Genomic DNA, 21,571 nt, shown 5'->3' on the forward strand with positions numbered 1-21,571 from the left:
TTTTTTTTTTTTTTTTTCTTTTTTTTTTTTTTTTTTTTTTTTTTTTTCTTATTACCTTACTCCTGTATATACGCCTCGCTTTCATTCTTTAAAGTCCTTCGACTATGCTCTTTACCCTCAGTCCATACAGCACGCGCAAAGTTCTCTCTCAGGTATGAACTTTTCACGTCAAGAAGTATGCTATTTTATCGCGGTTATTAGCGGCACGACGGAAGACCGTTCTTTCGCGGAACGAAATCGAGATTGTTAAGGAAGATCAAGCGAAACTGGCCTTACGACATTTTCAAGCAGATTAAAAGAAACCCGCATAACTAAAGGCAGTGAGTCGTCACTGAAGTTTCTAACGTGCCAGAAGTATCCGTTTTATACACACATACACAACAATGCTGGTAAACATCGAGAAGGATATACGACGGGAAAGATAAAATTTAAAAAAATCGATGCATTCAAGTGCGATTCGTACCACCATAAAACGTACAATGCACGATAGGAAAAAAAGACAGATCCGAAAATATATCAAAATTTCACGAGAAACGCGTTACAAAGTTTGAAACGGTAAAACCGTTTGTTCAATGACTCTAACGAGTTAATCTGTCAACCAGGGAAAAACAACTTTTTCAGCAAAGCAAGAAATTCAAGAAGACAAATTTTAGGTTGAAGGTTGATATCCACGTATAACAGCCCAAGGCATTATAAACTCGACATTGTTAATTTTCCTGAGTTTATTATAATCAAAATTTCTCGTACGACTTCACCGCACAAGACGATAAACACGCGCAGAATTAAATAAGACATTATATACGTATATACGTAATATTCCCAAGAGAAGCAGGTTGAGCGCGTAAAAAATGTTTCAAACGTAAAAGAAAAAGAAAAAACGAAATAAATTTCCCTTACCAATCCAGCTGCAGAGAATTGTTGTTCTGATCCAGACTCGGCGGCATCTCGCTGCCCAGTTGGAAATTAAAAGCAAACTGTTGATACTTCATTAAGCTTCTTGTGCTTTTCCGTCTCTTTTTGTACTACTTCCTCGCTCCCAGTTAAATAACGATCTGTACCGATCGCTGCAAACAACACGAAGCCATACGATTTAGAAGAAAAAGAAAGAATCTCGAAGGAGGTAAGCGAGTTACCTGTTAACGCTCTTGTTATCGCGTTAAGCTTCGCTTACGAAGCTTTGTATAAACAGCTTGTATAACTTGTATGCTTGAGAATGGCTTACCCGAGAGGTCAAGACGTCTGACGATAATGCGGAAGACGTAGAGAAGAATGCCGTGGAGTAATCGGAGTACAACAATGGCTTGGTACGTGGCAAGATAAGAACTCTATTGGTTCGAGTTTCGTACCGGCGAAACAAGTCAGTGATAAAATCGAACGAGTTCAAGACAATGCAACTTCACAAAGAGCGAGTAACGACTGTTGGCTCATTTATTCGCAGAAGCTCTGCAACCTGCTAGAGTCGATGAAATACTGAACAGATACCTATTGTCGCTTATTGCAAACCACGTTCGAGACTGTTTCCTATTTGTTTACATGACATTGCTGACTGTACGTCTGTGTTAGGCATATACTTTTTGTATCAGACTGTTCGGCTAAGCCCGTGTATTAGCTGTTTAGAAAACTTACGACTGTTTTACCTATTATCAATCCTGCTTATATACGAACTATATGTGTGTGTATATATATATATCCTATTCATATACAGGGTGTCCCAAAGTTCGATGATACATATAAACACATAACCATTTAATTCGTATTGAATAGCATTTCGTTGCGGATTGAATAGTTGAAAAGTTTTTTTTTTTCCCCTTTAATAGTGCATCACTATTCAATGCGGTTAATGTATTTGCAGAATGATTAAACATTTGGAATAAATAGTACATTTAATAAAGAACCTTTCGAATATATGGCCTATGTCATGCTTTGAAAATAAATTGAAAACTTAAAAGCAGCAAATGCAGCTGTAATTAAATCATAAAGGACTGTATACATAGGGAGATGTGCAATTTTTGAAAAATATTGTTTCATCCTGTACGAGCTTCACTCGTCAGAGAGGTTACGTGATAAAGGTTCATCGCATGCGTTCGGTCCCGTTCAATCAAATGGGACGTGTGTGGCTTATTACGAAATATCGAGCAAATTTTTCAATTTGCTCCCACAGCCCGAAAGATAATCTCCCACTGAAACGTGTCAGAAGAGATTACGAAATGAAAGTAACATCAGCTAATCGATATCGATTACCTACAAGCGCTATTCGTTGCTGAACGAACAGCGTACACAATCCCCTGGGTTACGTCCGATAAAATATCCAACTAATGGCGATCCGATCGGATCCAATCGCACAATGTAAAATGTTCCGACGCCAAATGGTTAGTTAAATGCTCTAAAAAAAAAAGAAAAAAAAAGAATGGGCGAATTGTTCCTGCAACCGCATGTTTTCGAATCCTCGCTATTCTCACGAAGAGCGTGAGCACTATTATTATAATTTAATTACTTTGACGTAAAAAGAAAGGTGGCCGCGAAGAACGAGGGAACGTTCGCGAGATGGCGGGGATGAAATTTTAATATGTAACGTGCTAACGGACCGTGAGAATGAATTTAATATTTCATTTCTTTGAAAGACCCCGAGACTCGGAGGGAAAAGTTTCGTGAGTCTCTCCAGAGGGAAACCATTTCGAACTTATATCTCAATGTCAATATAAATTTGGCGTTGGCTATTTTGGAAAAATTTTCACGTACGTATTGGCTACTTTGATAAATGTGGCTGTTTTGAGGACTGTCCTCAAAAAATATTCTGATGACCATAAAGCGGTGCGTCACACCAAATTTTTGGAAATTTTTTTAAGACTAGGCACCCGGATCTGTGATGAACTTAAAAAGCATTACATCGGATTAGAATAAGATAGAATTCCAGTGCTGTGATGTCCAAAGATTTTTTTTATATATAAAAACGCATCAACTCCCTATTGTGAACAACGCTTTATGGTACCCTGTCCCCAAATTATACGAACGACACACGCTTGCGCGCGTTTATGATTCCTTACGAAAATGTTCAATTATCGGAAAATCGATAACGAATCGAGAGATATCGTGTCCTTGCACGAGAGGCAGTCTGAGAACAGAGCCCTAATGTGATATTGAGGATCATCGAATCTCATTTTTTCTTAGTAATCCCTACTTTGACGCAATTCAAAAGCATTTCAGAGTCATCGTTCTCCGCTTCACTCGCAGAGGTTCGGATAGATGTTGTAAGGTGAAGAGATTCCTTTAACAGAGATATCGAGTAGTTGAAAAGAATCCTTTAAAAACGTCTTTACTTACTACCTGTTGCCTGGTCCAGTTGGTTTTGCCAATACGATTCGCAGCGGAGTTAAGCAGAGAATGAGACAAGCAAATAAAATACAATCTGATACAAAAATAATATTATTTCGTAAAGGTTTGATGAAATTTGATTTTTTTCCGATATTTAACTGAAAAGGACATTAAATTATTAACGATACAAGGCCTTTCAAGCCAAAAGTCAAAGGAGATCATGTACGGAGTGAAATTCCGTTTGAAGCATCAAGGCGAGAGAAGCTCCGCCTAAGCTTAAGAGGCGCAAAAACCTAGCCATCTCTACAACCCTTACAGTAGATACGTACCTACCCCTACAGACACGCTATGCTCCGTTACCGCAGGTCCCACCTTTTCCGTGAGTAAGCTCGGGCACCCTGGCCATAACCCCAAAGCTGAAGAGGTCGTGAGGGAGAGGTCCCCAGAGGGTGAGAGTGGCGAACGAGGGTGGAGACGAAGAAGAGCAGAAATACTAGGAAGAGGAGAAGACAAGAGTAAAGGGTACACAGGGTAGTTTTTACTTCAACAAACCCGACGTATAAGTTCGTGGCAAGTTCGGACCCTTTGGCTAGGCAGCTACCTACCAACCCCCAGGTCCGCGTCCAACTTTGGATTTCAACTTTCGACTTGGCACTTTTTTTTATTTCTCCATCCTCCGTCCTTCCATCTAGTTCTCGCGACTAACGCTGCATGCCAACTTATTACAAAAGGAAGCGCGCGTGGTTTTAAGGGCGAAGATTAAATTGGCTTCCAAGAAGGGAAAGTTTCCTCTGTCCAATAGGGGTAGAACGAACTTGCAGGGCCGTATCACCCCGAGGAGTCTTTATGCGCCATCTGCCAGTATTTGCTTCCATTTCCGAAGTAAAATCGTTTTAATTTTTACTACTCAGCCACTAAACCGTCCCTCTTAAAATCCTTCATACCCCTAAAAGAAAGGTTTCTATCCATATACGTCAAAATGATGATTAATCCACAGATCAGTAACGGTAACTCAGCGTTAGGCCAATGTCCGCGCAGTATCAAGAGAAACAATGCTATTCGTGCTTCTGCCTGGTAACGTTTAATTCTCGCAGAAACTGATAGCGCGCATCGCGGCACCTTCGGCGATCGGTCCTTTGACAGGAACACGTGCAGCGTCGACAATAAGCCGCAGCTAAGACACAGGAATGACGCTTCACGAGCCACGATAGAAAACCATGTGACAGCAGTCGGAGCAGACTGAAAAATGTTCGTAGCTTGTGAACGACTCACAACCCTTTGCACTGCGACATGAAAGACACAAAAGCATTCTGTGCGTCCTGAAGCTAGTCGATAGCGAGGATCGATGTCGATGACTGCTCAACCGAGATCAGGCTTGGGATTCAATGGCAACAGGTATTTACCCGGCTGTGAAAACGCTGGCAGCTCTTCATCCCTTGCAAGCCCGTGCAACCCCCCATCTGGCATCTGGCTAGCTATCTATACGCTAGCGAACGGGACACCCGAGTGAAGTTGCGTATCGCATAGCCGCGATTTTTAATTAAACATTCCAGGTTCCTTCAAAGGACTCGATTTTAGGAATTTTGTTTCAATTTATTAGCCAACGCGGCGTCTTCCGCCTGCCCTGCCCCGCGCGTCCTGGACCATGGGGATTTCAATGGAACAGCTTGTTTTTGTTAATAACGCTCCAACTGTGGCTGAAACCTTTGCCACAGCAAGAACCAGCGAGATAAGCGCAGCACCGGAGTGCTTTTTGTCCCCGTTACAGTTTCAACATGGAGGAAGAAGTCGGAGACGAGGTAACGCGAGAGGGATAGCAGGATAAAGAGCGCGGGATGAGCTATTTCTAGCGAGATCACTTTCTTTTTTCTTCCTCTTCTCTTCTCCGGCAGCAATATCGGGTGGGACTGTCCGAATGGATTTCGCTAGGAGTCGCTTTCCCTGCTGGCCTCGGCGAGTAAGAAAAAAGAAGGAGGATTCTTATTTGCAAGGGCTTAACGATAGATCCGTTTCGCGAACAGAGCAAAAGGTAATTTACATTCAATTCAGGAAATCCCAGATGTCTATTGGCGAAAAGACCGTTCGGATAAGAATACCCGACTATCTGGCTCCTACGTCGGATATCCGGCATCTGCATAATTCTAGCCTCCATTCTTTCCACCCCTGACCCTCCATCGACTACTGTCTTTCACCTTTCTTTTTTATCTGCTTCCTTAGTCTCGACATGGCTTCTAGAACTCTAGGATAGCAGTGACAATGGAGAGTGAGGGAAGGACGAAGTTGGGGGAAGGCCCAGTTCATTTAGCCGCGCATTCCAAACTGCATGCAATTAAACTTTCAAACCCTGTGTCTTAATTTACTTTTAGAGAGAGAGAGAGAGGAGAAACGAGAGACAGAGTCGAGTACCTATAGCGAGAGTGCACTTGAGACGCTTAGAAAATTTCATGGAAATCTTGGAGGACACTTCTTTCCGAATGTTTTCATTCCTCAACTATTCTCCTAGCCGACAGCACTTCGCTCCCTCGCCCGAAGCCTTTGCCACCCTTTAGCACCACTTTTCTTCAATCTTTACATATCAAGGAGCTGCACTTTTATGCACTCGCACCTTCGAGGGTCGTTCAACGTCGATCCCGTAAGAGACAAGCTTGTCACCAGTGCACTTAAACCGTTGCCTTTATTATCGTCGATAATGATTTATGTCACGTGTACCTAACCTGGTCTAACTTAGAGACGAGTACCTCGTAAAAGGTAGAAACCTTGGACAACGATTCGTGTGCGAATCGATGACGAGGGTAGAACAAAAAGTAGCTGGTGCTAATAAAAAAAAAAACCCCAGTGGAAAGAAAGACAGAGAAAAAAGTCAGAACCCAACGGTATAGGAGGCGTGGCACGGATTTGGCCCGATCCCAGATTTTTCGCCAATGAATCTCGACGTAATCGCGACCCGTCCAAAAGTCACCATGGCCTAACGGAGCAGAGTGATTATCCGAGCGAATCATTGAGGTAATACGTTAAGCTCGCCCTGCAGCCCATTATGCGGCTCATATGAGATGGCGCGAGAGATGTACTGCCTATCCATAGAGAGCAGAGAGAGAGAGAGAGAGAGAGAGAGTGACTGCGCGAGTGCGCGAGGGAATGAGAAAGGAAATACGTGAATACAGGAGAACTGGAGTAGATTGCATGGCGAATTGGTATTTCGAGGAACAGAGGGACAGAGTACAAGGGAATCGCTGCAGCAGGAAATGGAAAGGAATCCTATAGTCACGTACGGCGTACACACGCGGCACACAGAATAGATCGGTCATCTGTTCCTGATGGTGTTTCAACAAGGAATCGTTCGGCTATTTCGTCCAGAGCAAACGTCATAACGAGCCATAGAGAAAATTCAACCCTGGCTTTTGGGGCTATACCCGGATTTATTCCGGAAGGTGCATCAGCTGCGGCGGAAGTATAGGAAATACAGGAATAAAGGCGAGGACGGTAGGTAAACGAAGAAACGGTAGGAGGGTCAGTGCAAGGCGAGGTTGGTCGATGGGTAGCATCGGAGGAAAAGCTCCATCTGGCTTGACAGGGGGCGTAATCACATTCTAATTAGGGGAGTGCCCATTACCTTGTCAAAGACCTTTCTCGCCGACGCCAAGTGGGTAATGGAAGTCGCGGTGTAAAACTCCTTGGTACCTCTCGACGTAAATCTTGATTCGCCCTGCTGTACTATAACCACCGTCCTCCTTGCGCCATTGCCTTCTGGTGCCCCGCTCGAGCGACCCACTTTCTTAATTGTTCCTCTATTAAAATACCCTCTAATTAATATCTATTATAAGTAATATTTATTACCCCGCAGCCCGTTAGATAGGGAAGAGGCCGCCGAACGTTTTCTCACCCCTTCGACCCTTTTAATACGCGGTTACTTTGTACATCGTTACACGTGTATACACGTGTACACACGTGTACACCGTACAGTACACCTTAGCGCAGAACGCTATCCTAGCATCCCGTGTACGGACAACCATTTAGCTCGTATTTTTTTACTTTCTTTTTTCGTTTCTTATCTCTCATCCACCTATCCATACTCACGATCTACGGTGTTGGCATTCAACGTCACTTATCCTGCTGGTGTGGAACTTGCGCAAACCTATTTGAAACTATGTAAAGCAATGCTAATCCACCGATAAAATCCAGCGAGTAACGAAACCGATACTCCCTATATGTAGTATACCTAAGCCACTCACTAGCGGTTTCGGTGCACCGCAATGCTCGGCTGCATACGGTATCTACGAGTAATCCGGGATTCGGTAACTCTATTAGATTTCTATGAAAGCTTTACTCGATTCGCCAGATTCGCGAGATTCGCGTGCAAACCAACTGCGAGAGTCGATTGGCCACGCAGTTACTTGGAAACGCAATGTCTGTCGGTATTTTCATCCGTTTCGACGAAAATACTTGGAGCAAGCTGAGAATTAGGTAACCAAGTTACAACGGTGGATTCTATATCCAGGTCGAGTCTTTGTACGATTTTCATTTGTATCTCGTCTACTTTCTCATTGCATTGGTTTGTTTATTCAAGAATACTGATTCCTCTTATTTTCCTATGCACAAGTTCCTTCCACTTTACATGAAACAGAACGCGTTTCTTGTTTGTCGAACGCTCGTTGCATTTCCGGCTGCGCTTCGATGCTTATACGGATTTTACAAGAGGGAAAACGTTGATACTGCACGTCTATCCAATCCGCTCAATGAGTGGCGTGATGAATATCGAGAAGCGTCAGAGTAGCAGGATCGTTTCAATGCGAGATCATGATTATGATACTCTATAACCCTGGAATCAAACATGGTCGTAGTAAAAAAAAGTGCCCTTAACCGTAACAAAAATTTCGAGTTATAAACAAAAAAATATGATTTATTGCATAACCTAGTAGAGGTTATAAGGTGTAATGTGGAATATAATGTGATTGGAATAATATGGGAATAAGATGCAACAGACAAAATATGCGGAGAGAAAAACGATGTATGCTGTTTGTAGTCACAAGATAGAAAGAGAGAAAGAACTGGGATATGGGCGATTCCATTCTAACAGTGATTATTATTGTCCTGTACTGTTTACTCTCACTGGTTATACATTAACATTGTATTCATAAAATTGTTGTATTAATACGATCCTCATGAACATATTTCATCACTTTTTCTGTGTAATGTAACTTGCAGTCTAGAGAAAACCTACAGTATATCACTTAAATGTCAGTACCGTGTTATGTCCATTTCTAGAATTTACCTATAAATTGATTACTTAAAAAAATTGCAAAATTTTTGTTGAAAATATCAATTCAATATTGAATTCTGGCTTAATAACTTTTGTCCTTAGATTTAAGTGGATTTTTGAATTTGAATTTGTATGACTCGTGCACCATGTACCTCGAGATTAATGAAACAACTAGTTAACCATATTGAAAGTATGTCACCTGAGTAATGTTTAAAAACATAATGCTGATGGAATTGTGCAATTATAGAATGACAAATTTTTAATAAAAAAATTAACAGTTAGAACAGAATCACCCATGTATGAAACATAAGCAAAAGAACGTTCTAGAGTTTTCATAAGGCAACCCCCTCAGGGGAATAATCGGATTAAACATAATTGATAAAAAAAATCAGTGATGAGGAGCACTTTTGAAATTTCCCGATCGGTACCTGACAATAGTGAACTGTACTGGAGCATTCAAAGGAAGACAGGCTGTACGTCCGTACGAGTGCAGGTAGACTATACAAGCCGATAACGGGGCGTAAAGAGTGAATAGGATGGAACAGAATAAAAGAGTGCTTGCATTTTCCATTAAGAGAAAAATTGACGAGGAACCCTTGAACGGAGGGTTGAAATGAGTTCTCACCCCCTTGCATAATTTACTCGCGATTTATCGAACCCAACAGAGCCGAATTGTATCGGCTACTCCACTATGGTACGTTTCATTCCACCGGCTTTTACTAAGGATCCAGCATCCCAAGAGATTTCCAGGACCAAGTCTTTTCTCGTGAATTTCGCAGGGTAACGCTAAAGGACTACCGTCGGCAGCGTCTCGAGAGCAGAAAGAGAAGAAGTTATGAACACTTAGTTGAAGCATTAACGAAGGAAGCATTTAAAACTTGAGCTCTTCCTAAAGTTCTTTCCCGTAAACATTAGGATCCCCTGGCTAAGTGGCATCGTTAGTTCGTTCTTGGGAAAATAGATATTTCCAGGACGAGTTCATTCTCTGGGTTACGACGTTTCAGTTTCCCTATGCATCTAGTGACTACGTGTTTTTCTCTCGGTAACAGTGGTACACGTGAAACGCATTGTTCGCGCGCGCAAATACGAGTTTATGTCTCGACTCATTCCGAGGGAACCACGTTACGCGTGCAGGAGTAAAGAAAGACGAGTTGCGTGACAGCAGAAGCGTTCGTTCACTTTTATACCTACGCCCAAAGGTCCAGTTACCTTTTTGAGCTCGGAAGTTAAACGATATTCGGAAAGATTCCCCACTGTAATCCGTCATGATGCATAATCGGATATTGGCCAGAAACTTTTGCCATATTCTCTATACTCTTTTCTTGCTTCCTTCCGCCCTCCTTTTCTCCCTCACTTCATTTTACGTCTTCGCTCCTTGTCGGACGCTTCGCTGAGTTCCCTGTCTGATTGATTCCCGGCTGGTTCCCCTAGTTCCGTGCGTTTCGAATGTCTAGTCCATTGGAATCTGATAAAAGACACGTGAGACATCTATGCGGCTATAAGGGGTGCGGAACGCAAATGGATATTGGCGGACTTACAGAGCGAGAGAAAAATATTCGACTGGAAATTTCGAAGCTTCGGTACGACAACTTGCGCACCATTTCTGTCAGCGTTCAAGAGCTTATGCCAAACTGCATGACTTGAATTCGAAGCAACAGGTCGGCTCAATGGTTGGATCAGAAAAGGAACTATACGTATACGTGGGCCGGGTAGGAAGAACATTAGTAGCAATTTCACTAGCAGATTCTTCCTCTTCCGTGATGTATGTAATATTTTCTTATTTATCTTTGGTGCTGGCTCACGCTTTGCCTAACGTCCCGTTCAGATGTGGCACTGTGCACGCACGCGTGTTTACGCAGTCTTTAAAAGTATTTCAAACTACCCCCGCGTTCTTTGGAGTTTACGTGAAGGATATGAAGTGACTATTATGGCACGTCGTAAAGCGCTACCGTAATGGCTACTTCTTCCGCGACTGTGTCATGATAGTGTAGTGTTACGCTTTCGACCTCGTATGGTGGTGATTTTCCTTCGAGGGGAAACTATTAAAGTTTCAACTATTTCTTAATGATACCTTCTCACCCCTAAGTGGTCGATCGTAAATAACTGGGTGCACAGTAGCGTTCGACTTTAATGAACGATTAAAACGCCTCTCTTGGCGCACCAACATTGCGCAGCGAAATGCCCTTACTTTAATCCTTCGTTTCGTGTGGAATATGTTATGCATTTTTTAAATTAAGAAAATGGTAACATACATGGTTGCGTGGGAGAAAAATATATATCAATTTTATGTAGGTTTTACGACTTTCTTTTTTTTTTAATACATTTTTTTATACCACTTTTTTTTATGGAATTTGTTATAGTAGATGATTTTAAAGAAGCGGGAAAGTCTTTTTTTTTTTTTTTTTGAAAAATCTTTTACGTACCTTCGACGTATGTCTGAACTGAACTTCATGAGTTTTCTAATCATTTTACGGAAACTGTCATGATGAAATGTGTCACTTACCTGAAAAAGAAAAAATATATATTTCAAAGATTGATTCGTACGACGTTACTTACAGAGACATATTTGTAAAATTTTTAAAGGAAAATTAATATACAAATTTCCTTGCGCCCAGACTCAACGCCGGGAACGTCTATTCAACAACCAGCTTCTTCTCACAATTCTAAAAGATGTGAAATATCAAGATCTCTTAAATAGGCACTGCGTAAATTCAAGAAATTCGCAAAAAGGTCTCTTTTCAAATGAATGAATGGCCGTTACGTCAGGGCACCTTGACCCTTTTCTGCGATTCAATGTCGAACAAAAATACGATGGCAAAAGAAATGGCGAAAGTTCCAAAGTTGAAAAATGCCATCGCAAGCTATTCGAGTGTTGCCAACTGAACCGTATAAAAAAAAAATTCTCTAGAACCAGTGAATCACGCAAAAAAGGCCACTAGCGCACCATACAAATGGAAATGATGTTGATGCATTGATACCGGCAAAGGACAAGATAAAAAAATTCAGAGGCTCCAAATTCAGCGAAAATAAATTTTAAAAACTTATACATGCGATCGTAATTTTAATTGCAAAATAAAATAAAAAATATATCTAATCAAAAAGCAAAGCAAAAACGAATCGTTTGAAGCAACAATGCCCATTCTCGGTATTTTAAGTTAATGCCGAGCCACGGTCCGCCCGTGTTCCTGCATTCAAGTTTGCTCGCGTAATCCTAGAACAACAACAACAGAGCTGCTCGTTAGTCGGTACAGCGGTAACGGCGGAAGGATTCGAGTTGGACCGCCAACTAAACCGATATATCTGCCGGAGTGGGTGTCTGCGGAGTTTGCACGAAGCAAATGGGGAAGAGATCCGTCTGATAAATGTGTGTGAAATTAATTAGTTAATTAATTAAGATTGGTGGTCTGTGTCGACGGCGCATTAATGTCGCTTCGTTCTTGCCCAAAGCAAGAAGACGCGTTACTTTCCAACTCTGATTAGTCCTAAAGATAAAATCATGCTGTATGGGGGCGATGCCCCCCTCCCGCCCCCGGGTTGGCAAGAGGATAGAAAACTTCTTTGATGTACGGTTATCGGATCGAATGGAAAGATAATTAATGCTCGTTAAAGCCAACATTCTCCTAATACCAAGGGGATGGGAGTACGGGGATGGGTTGAAGGATAACTCAATTAAGGTTTCATTAAAATCATGAAATTTTCAGATAACGAAGAACGAACGATGAAAAAAAAAAGATACTTGTATCGTAAAGCTACACGAAATTAAGCGACAGTGAACTTTTCAAAGTATTCGGTATAAACAACGGAGAAAAGCATTTTTACAAGCTGTCACTGACAATAAACTAGCAGCACATAAAGCCCGTGCATCATTTGAACGTCGAAAGTACTTTCGTTTCAATTATTCGGTCCCTCGTAAAGATTTTATCGATATCGATCCTGTCACTTCCCACGCGTTTCTCTCGCGACCCGGAGGAGTCGCCTCTGGGCTTCGCTTCGAGTGGCAAACTTTTCCTCTCGTTCGGTCGTCAACGAACGAACTTCTTTCACGTTTCAATACAATACGCTCGCTCTCCAACATTCATTTTTCATTTTGGCGTCCCTCGCAGTAACGCCAAGAGAAATTGGTTCGAACGGCAGGAAGCTCTAACAGGCCAAATCCGCAAAGCTTCGAGGAATTCGAAGTTACGTATGGTCGATATGTTCATCGACGTCCAAGTTTCTACTCTCGCTCTCTCCATCCCCCCCTCTCTCTCTCTCTCTCTCTCTCTCTCTCTCTCTCTTTGTAGTACAGACGCCATAGAATCCCTCCCCGGTCTCTCCATTCAGGGTATTTAGTCTTGATTTTCCATCCCTTGGTATATATATGTATCATATATATATATACTGAAAGCTCCGTAAAGGAAATTCTCTGGTCGTCACTAATTTCTAAAGGCGATTGCGAAATCCCGATAATGAAATTGACAAGAATCCCAACATATACCCAACGTCTCTATCCCAAATCGACATATTCGTCAAGTACTTTCCTGAAGTACTTGAATTTTGTACAGAATTCTCTGAACGATATTCGCTGAGTAGCAATTTCATTGGCCGCATTAGCATGCGCCAAATTTTAATTAATGAATTTACCAGGAAAAGCGGTCGAATAAAGTTACGGTCGATGAAAACCATTAGCACGCAAAATGCTCCCCGCGGAGCACTCGGGTAAAAAGCCATGCGTAGTGCGTGGTGCGTGGTGCGTGGTGCGTACTCCCTCGTGTCATCGGGAAATTAACATAGAGTTATTATTGGACGATAGGGAAACGAGCGAGGCTCCGGGACATTCGAGAAGGATAACGTGTCGCGTTTAACAAAAATAATGGATTCTTTAGAAACGACAGGTTTAATAAATCAGACGCGCGTACATGTTAACTTAAGCTGAACGAATAAAAAGGTAGACGTCGATAGGTTATTTATCGCGACGTATCAAAGACGATTCAGAACTAAAAGAGGAAAGATAGTAAGTTGCTGCAGAAGGTGTTCATGGAAGAACTTTAAAGCGTAGTGGTGCTCGGGCGCGATAAATAAAAGCTTTCCAAGAGAAAAGCTAGCAAAATTTCGGGAAGGGATGTACATCCAGGGTGGCCATGTACATCCAGGAATCTGATATGGCGGTGGACGGAGCACGAACAATGCTCAGGCTCGGAAGGGTTGGTACTCCTGGCTGCTCGCCAGACACATTGTCCGCGGGACGGTTGGTACAACTGACCTTCCCTCTCGCACGCGTACAGTAGCATGCATATATTCTACGATGCAATGATAGAGACCACTTGGCAAGCAAAGGTGGTTCTCGTAATGGAGAGGGCAAAATTGTTTCCGGGAATAAGGACGACCGCTGTCCATTGCTTTTTAGCTTTAGGGAAAGTCATGTCCGCCTACTGTATCGGAAGTTGAGAATCGATTGGATCAGGCTGACTAACTCACTCGAAGCTCCTCGAAGATGCGGTTCCCGAGTAATTACGGCAGGATAATACTATTGGATTCTACCAGAGGCAACGTGGACCCCGTGGTCAATGTTCTCTCTCGACTTATACTTGATTTTGAACCGTTTAGACGGTGCAACTTTCCTTGGAAAATCCGATATACTCGATTATCACTGAAGCGCGAAGGAGTCGATTTAGCTGACCAGGACCGACCGTACGATGAACCAACCGAACGGGTAGATCCTACCCGACCCCCCTCCGCCCCCCCTTGCTCCCTCGAGGGGTTGCTGCATTGACGTGATTAGTCGTCATCGATGCAGACTGAAGTGCCCTGCGAGCCTTTGCGAACCTTGTGAAGTCCACTCGTAGCTCCGGGCACGTTGAAAATGTCAGGGAGAAGGGAATGGAGGAAGAGAGAGGTTGAGGAGGAAGGATAGGGGGATAAGGCGTGCAATGGAGAGAAGGAGAGAAAGAGAGAGCGCGTTCAGGATCAGCATAGTGAAAGGAAACGATTTTAGAAGGCGAATACACGTACAGTAAGTGTGCGATAGACGGATCGGTGCAATGTTTGTTTGTGATCCCTCAAGAAAATGGGGATGCAGACAGTAAATTCGGCAGTCTGGGTTTGCCGTTCGTTCGGAGGAAACTGGCGCCACGGTCCGTTTACACCTAAAGAGAGGCTAATTTATGCGGCCTTCTGGAGCGCGCATCTCAACCCTCCCTACCCTCTCTCTACATCCGCAACCCTTTTCTACACATCGACCCTTCCATCCCGGTTGGCGTTCTTTGTGCCATTATCAACTGTACCTCCTCCTCCTGTAGCACTGTCCTCTCATGATGCTCCTGGTAGCGGAGACTGCTCTGCATTTCTCCAAGCTAACACTCTCCGTGGGATCCAGGGCACCTGTCCCTTTCCACCCACTGTATCTCACGCTCACCCCCAGTGGCTACGTAAGCGCACTTATGAATACAATTACGATGCATTTATGTACGAGGCCAGTGTGAACACGCATGGCGTGCAATGTCCAACTTGAGAGAACATTTTTTTTATTCCTCCCATACAGCGTGGCACAGGGGATGATAGATAAATATTACTGTACAGCTATTGTATAGTTTACGTATATTTGTGAGAATATTAAAGAACTTCATTTATACGTTTTCCACCCTATGGACCGTCTGACATGGAAGAACCTTTCTATTGTTGCCCTTTTTTTTTTTAATTTACAACGCACCGTTTACATCAACTGCATTAGGGGCATACTTCCCCCTATGAGAAAAGGCCCCATTCGTAACCACCCTCTATTTATCATGATTCGCTAAAGTGCACCGGCTAATTGCTAAGTACGAGCCATTCCACTCCCACGCTTAAGTGTGACTACCGATAAAGTGCTGAGTCGGGGCTATACGCGGGCAAAGAAAAAGATCAGGGTATTAGCCCGGTGTGTTTTAGGTAATACTTGCTTCATGGGGAGCCATCACTCTCACTTTACCGGAAGGTGGAGAAAGGCGTCTGGGAGCATACGGCGGTTGGTGGACCAGTAAACGCGCGAGTGCGATGATGAGAATGAGGGGCGGACGAAGCGCGAAGGAAGAGGAGAAGAATGATAATGAAAGAGAGAGAGAGAGAGAGAGAGAGAGAGAGACGCAGAAGGCGAAAGTATAGACGGCGTCTTCTGAACTGAACGCAGTAAAGAGTAACGCGGCGTGTGTAACATCCCTTTGGACCCCCGTAAGGTAGACGATGGCTGTCTGTATAGAACGCACGGAGCTCAGCGGGCTCAGTGGGGCGTGCTATCAGCACACCTCGTAGTAATTACCCCATCTGTCTCCGGCGACCCTTGAGCTAGCCCCACAACCTTCCTTCCCTGCACCTTCACCTACGACGAGCTCAGCTATCTCGAGCACTATCACTGGCCAAGACAAATTTATTACAGAGTGCCTCTCCTCGATAGAGTTATCGCCCACCATTGTTTCGTGCCACCAAGAAAGAGAATGGATCGTCCAAAAACTCATGCCGTTTCACCTTCCAATTAGCTGATCCAGCCCGATTCCCCAGACTAGGGTCTTTGGGTAGCGACACGATGATGGCCCTCCGGTGATACAGCCAAGTTGAATCCCTCTTCTCGTTTCCGCGTTTTCTAATGAACCCACGACGTCAACCTAACCTCCTTTCTGATATTCAGGGAGGTGGGTACGTGTCAACGAGGGTAAATAGACCGTTTGGGAGTCGTACGAGCTGCCAACATACCGGAGCAACACTCCACGGACCGTTTGCGCCACTTCGTCGCATACCAATGCTCACCCGCAGACTCAGCTGCCGGACATACCGCGAGGGCCACCTTCAGGATCTCCAGACATCCTGGCTATGTTCTACCTTGGTGCTGGCTTCAGATCGATCGGGTAACCAGCGCCAAGGGGAATTCAGGATTTCACCAGGGAAAAGAAAGAAAGTGACTAGGCATCGTCATGTATCGTCAGGACCACGTTTCTCGGAACGTATTCAAAGCTGTTCAAATACTTTCTTGCCTATTTTTCACTTTTCTCGTCAACACGCTGCAAGAGTATTTAGAAACACAACACGCTTTCGTCGCGATATTCCTACGAGATTGAATTATTTTCGTGAAATCTTCTCCGCGTATTTTGATCCTACGACGAGACACCAGCCGATCCCCTCTGACGTTATCATTAATTGGCACGCACTCGACTGCACCCAACTCATCAAAAGGGATTGTCGGCCCTGTCAAAAATGTCCGACTGTACAGGCGCCACTTTCGTGCAAATTACAGCGGAATTATTATTTGTACGAACTGCTGAGCATTCGCGTGTATTTAGCCCAACGAGTAAATTCAGCTTCACATTCTTCCCTCTATAGACCGAAAATTCTACAGCGACCTAACTCCGTGCTCTAATCCATAACAAGAGATAAGGTCTTGTCACAATATTTGGATTGCGCTCCTTTTATAAACTCCCTTTTGTAAACCTTACTTCAAATGTCTAAGGGTTATCGAATATCCGCCATTTTCAGGTCTTACCTTACTACGAAGTATCGAACCAAACCCAACCAAAGTACTCGCAGTCGGAGCGTTTGATCGCGTCGCGTTTTAATCTGCGGCCAACCAGAATTAAGGGGAGCCTGCGGAAGGGGGTCGATGTTTTAATCTAAGGATCGATGCTTTCGACGAACCAACTGGGTGGCTGGTTGGCTTTATTGGACTGCTCCTGTTCGTTTGGTCTTTCATACGATGCGCACTGGCGCTACACGCTTTATCGTACTCTCGTTTGCACCAGAATGTGCAAAAAGTCCAGATCCCACGTCGTAAATAACTACAAACTTTTCGCACCCCCAGATCCTCGGTACCACGTGTTATCCCGATTGCCAACTCTCGGGGAATATTTTGCAGCCAACTAGAGCGCAGTATATTCACTTAAGGGACGGGGGCATGTACTTCCCAGACTTGTACGAGTCTGACGTGGTTCCACTCAGTGGATATACGTATGAGACACCTTAAGTGAACTTCGTTGCACGTGTCGACAGTGCAACGTGTGTAACACCCCCTAGGGAGTACGTACTGTCAGGGAAAGTCGCTAGCGGACGAGATTTTCGTGGCGAAATTACACATTTACAGGGGCCGAATGTTGGGGTCCCAAATGTCATTTAATGCCACTCTGACACCATACGAACCCCATCGCATAGGGATGGTGAGGTTTGGCCTGGTGGGTTCCGGCCAACTAGTATCGCTTGGCTGCCCGTGGGTTGCTAATCGGATTGTGACTTGGGACGTGGCTGTTGCATTGACTTTACTATGACAAATCGCAACTGCGAATTCCAACAGTGATATCGTCTCATCAAATCCCATCTTGCGATTTCGCATTTTATTTTTGTTTTTCATCATGGTGGGAGTATTAAATTAATTAATTAAGAGTATTAAGTTTTACATATATGTGTGTGTGTATATATATATATATATATACGCACACGCGCACGGATAAACGAGCAAATCAGAGGTATATAGAGCAATGCGAGTTGGGAATAAATCTGGGTCAGAGTGAATCAAGAGGTTATTGTCATTCACTCTTTCGAAATAATTCGAATTTCATTGAAATTAATGTCATCATCACGTTGATTCTCTCGCAGTATATCTCTGCTTTACTATAAATCTATCTTCCTGAAAATTGAACGATTATACGTCGCTGTTCAAAAGTCTATTACGTCCGTAAATTCCGGTAGATTCTGTACTTGCGTGGTTTTACATGAAATTGACAGACAATGGGATCGTCAATTGGTCTCGAATTAACGAGCTCGACGTGCCTTTTATCGCACTCTCGCTCATACGAGTTTATACCAAATCGTCTACGTCGACTGACCAAACGAGTTTCGACGTTTCAATACGGCGAAATGAAATTCATTTGAAAAAAAAAAAAAAAGAGATCTCGATTCCTCGTGATAAATAGACACCGATCAACCATCTGCTGCTCACAGAGGACCCATGCAAATGGCTACCCAGTGAAACTGAAGAGTGTTCGCGTAACCGATTGAAAAGTTAATATTTCTCTTTATTTTACGTTATTCTCGCTGGAATTTACGGCATCTCAGCAATGGATTCCACGGTGGGACATAAGGAGGGATAAGCAAGGCGGGGCACATTCAATAAGGGTGCGGTGACGACGCAGGCCGGATACGGAAATTTCCGCAGGTTGTGAGATATAACGAGGACAGGAGCGAGATATACATATACATATATACATGTATATAGATGTTATGACCTTCCGTAATACGGAACGTGGATATTTGTCGAAGGGTCGGCTTGTGCAGATCGTCACGAGGCACGCGTCCTCCTGCCCCGCTTTTACCACTGACAAATGGCAGCCGGTCGAGGATTGCTGCTACGGAAGGTGACTGTGGGTCGGGCATAAGGGATACGTTCCAATGACTCGAATATTTTGTCGCGAGTACCGCGGGAAAAGACGAACGATTAGGTCATTTCCGGTGAAACTCTTGTAAAGGTGGCATTGCTATGATCGTCAGACGCAAATAAGTGGAAACTTGTGTCGTAACACCTACGTCACATACGTCGCTAACGAAGTGGCGGCGGGTGCTATAGACACATATATACAATCGGGGTGGTGGCTCGACGTACTGGTCCCTCGACACTGCAGAATATAGGGAGACCCTGCGACGTAGACAAAGCTAAACCATTACCACTATTTTTGACACGTGCTACATTCCCAACTGTAAATTACTGGCGTGAGGTTACAGTCCACAGTGCCACTTTAAATCGCGCAGCTTCTACCTCTGTTGTGGCATCGCGTGCGCGAAACTCCACTCGGAAAACTCCTGGCTTCAAGTTTTGTGCGAGGCTCTTTTTTCTATCCCCTTCCTTTTTTTAGTTATCTATTTACGCATAGAACAATGATAATTTCGAAAACTTCATACGTTTATACGTTATCGGGAACGTTTCGAACACGTCATTACCATTATAAAGCACGACATTTATTACAAACAAAAAAAATTTGTTTCCAATTAAATTCCTTATCAATTTTAAATTGTTATCTTTCTTAATGTACTCGTCTCACGTGGCAAGACAACTCAAATTATCTTTACTAGGTATGCAACGTGACGCTTAGACACTATAGTATATCTAAACAGCTATATAAAGTATACACTGGTGTATATACATAATATATACATATGTGTATATATATACACACGCTTGTACTGTGACATGCGCATTAGTTGCGAGATGATTAATTGAGATTATTCGAGAGAGTTTGATCTTGGAAGGTAAGGTAGGTAGTTGGATGCTGCGGCTACATTTGCGCTGTAAATCACGAGCGAGACCTTTACTCTCTCTCTCTCTCTCTCTCTCTCTCTCTCTTGATTAATTCATCTTCCTTACTCTCGCACAGTAGCACACTTCTGCTTAGGTACTCCACATTCGTACTACTTGGTACAGTATGTACCTATACCCAATTCCCTCACATGACGGATATGGTACGTCCTGCGGAAAAGCGATCTGCACCACTTGCAAAATTAATGTATTAATATGTGAGGAGGTGCGGCAGGCAGAGTAGACATATCGCGAGACTAGTAAAACCCATAGATACCGAGAGGCGCAACGTGGAAGCACGAGATAATATCTTCGAAGCAGACCAAACAATCTGGAACGTAGCGCCAACTCGTTAGTTACTACTTGGAGCGCATAGCGAATCCTTGATAAGAATGGAAGGGTCGCTGCCGGAGGTTATCTCGGAGCAATAAACTTCAATGGAATAACATCGAGTCGACCTGGCTCTTTACTAGATGCTCCGTTTGCTCCGTGGCTCAGCGAGATCAGGCCTTTTACGTGGCTACGGGAATCAGATGAAATTCTTTGGATACCTGATCCAATGTTTCAAGGGAACTTCATAAATCGATGATGGATACATGGAAGTTTCGTACAAATAAGGGATAATCAACCTTAATTTAATTATATGTTCGATCATTATGGCTTTGGCTATACGGTAATTAATTATTATCACATATACATAATATATGTATATAGTCTAGAATTGACGACAAGCGATTCTTGCGTAATTTATATGTCACGTGGAAGAGCACAGTTTGTGTTTTATTAAGCTTAGAATCCATACAGGTTAATTAATGGTCTGAAAATTTGGCCGAAAACCCGATCCGCCAAATCTTGGCGAAGAAGCAACTTCCGTTATTTGCACCGGTAATTCAGTTACTCGGGGCCCGGTTGCCAGTCGCATCATCCCGGATGCAAAGTGGCATTGTCAGGATGAAGTTACCTAGGGGACCACGGATTCTACGTTAAATCCAACCACTTTTCCAACACGGAACGCAGTCGTCGGCGCGCTAGTTGACAGGCGGCCGCACGACTCGCAGGCGTCGGTTTGTTAACTCGCACGCCGGACCCTCGGGTAAAGCTATAGGCGTCCTTGGAGCCGTTACGCTCGTAATAAGATCTCGATCATTTTGCAGAAATGGATGAACCTTGGTCAATAATGAAAAATTAAAAAAAAAAAAAAAAAAAAAAACACGCACTTTTATACCGACGAGCTACAGCAAAGTGAAAAGGAAGCATGGTACACGAATCGATTAACTCCCTCGATTCAAACACGGAATGTCGAAGCGAATGCCAAAACGTAGAAAATATGACCCAGTTGCAGCCAATCGAGAGTCCACTGACTTATTTGGAGGGATGGTTGAGAGTGCACGAAATTGGGCGTCCGGATGCAGGTACCAATCGTTGGGTGAAAAAAAAAAAAAAAATCTATCCAGAACAGAGCCTGGGTTTCCTATCGAGGTCACTTCATCGAGCAAATAACGAAGCGATAGGGCGGCGTTCATGGCGGGAGGGCAGTCGGTAGCAAATAATCTCTCTGGGAAAAAAAGAAGTATCAGCCCGGTAACAAAAACGTCCCATAAAATACAATCGCAAAAAGAATGCCATAAACGAAATGTCCCAATAATCGAAAGAGATTCCCGTGCCCTACCACTTCTCTGGGAAAGTTCGCCGTACCCTCCTCGTTCTACCCTCTCGCC

At 43.5% G+C, this 21,571-nt stretch overlaps 1 protein-coding gene across 32 annotated transcripts in view; it reads right to left on the reverse strand.

Annotated features, from left to right (window-relative positions):
• The window catches only part of LOC107273178 (CUGBP Elav-like family member 1-A), a 225,175-nt gene that overhangs the window by 106,841 nt on the left and 96,763 nt on the right, over positions 1-21,571 (reverse strand). The window contains exons 1-2 of one of the 32 annotated variants that reach the window (XM_025090486.1): positions 1,223-1,482; positions 898-1,064 (exon numbers count right to left, since the gene is read on the reverse strand). The exons of 29 other annotated variants lie outside the window; for them this stretch is intronic. In XM_025090486.1, the coding sequence (XP_024946254.1) occupies positions 898-989 (92 nt within the window). In that variant the 5' untranslated portion in view covers positions 990-1,064; positions 1,223-1,482. Of the gene's footprint in view, positions 1-897; positions 1,065-1,133; positions 1,149-1,222; positions 1,483-21,571 lie in introns of those variants that run through there. 2 more of the 32 variants (XM_025090488.1, XM_025090487.1) reach the window with 2 other exon arrangements.

This window comes from Cephus cinctus, unplaced genomic scaffold (assembly GCF_000341935.2).
Source record: "Cephus cinctus unplaced genomic scaffold, Ccin1 Ccin1_scaffold1474, whole genome shotgun sequence".
NCBI classification, from domain to species: Eukaryota; Metazoa; Arthropoda; class Insecta; order Hymenoptera; family Cephidae; genus Cephus; species Cephus cinctus.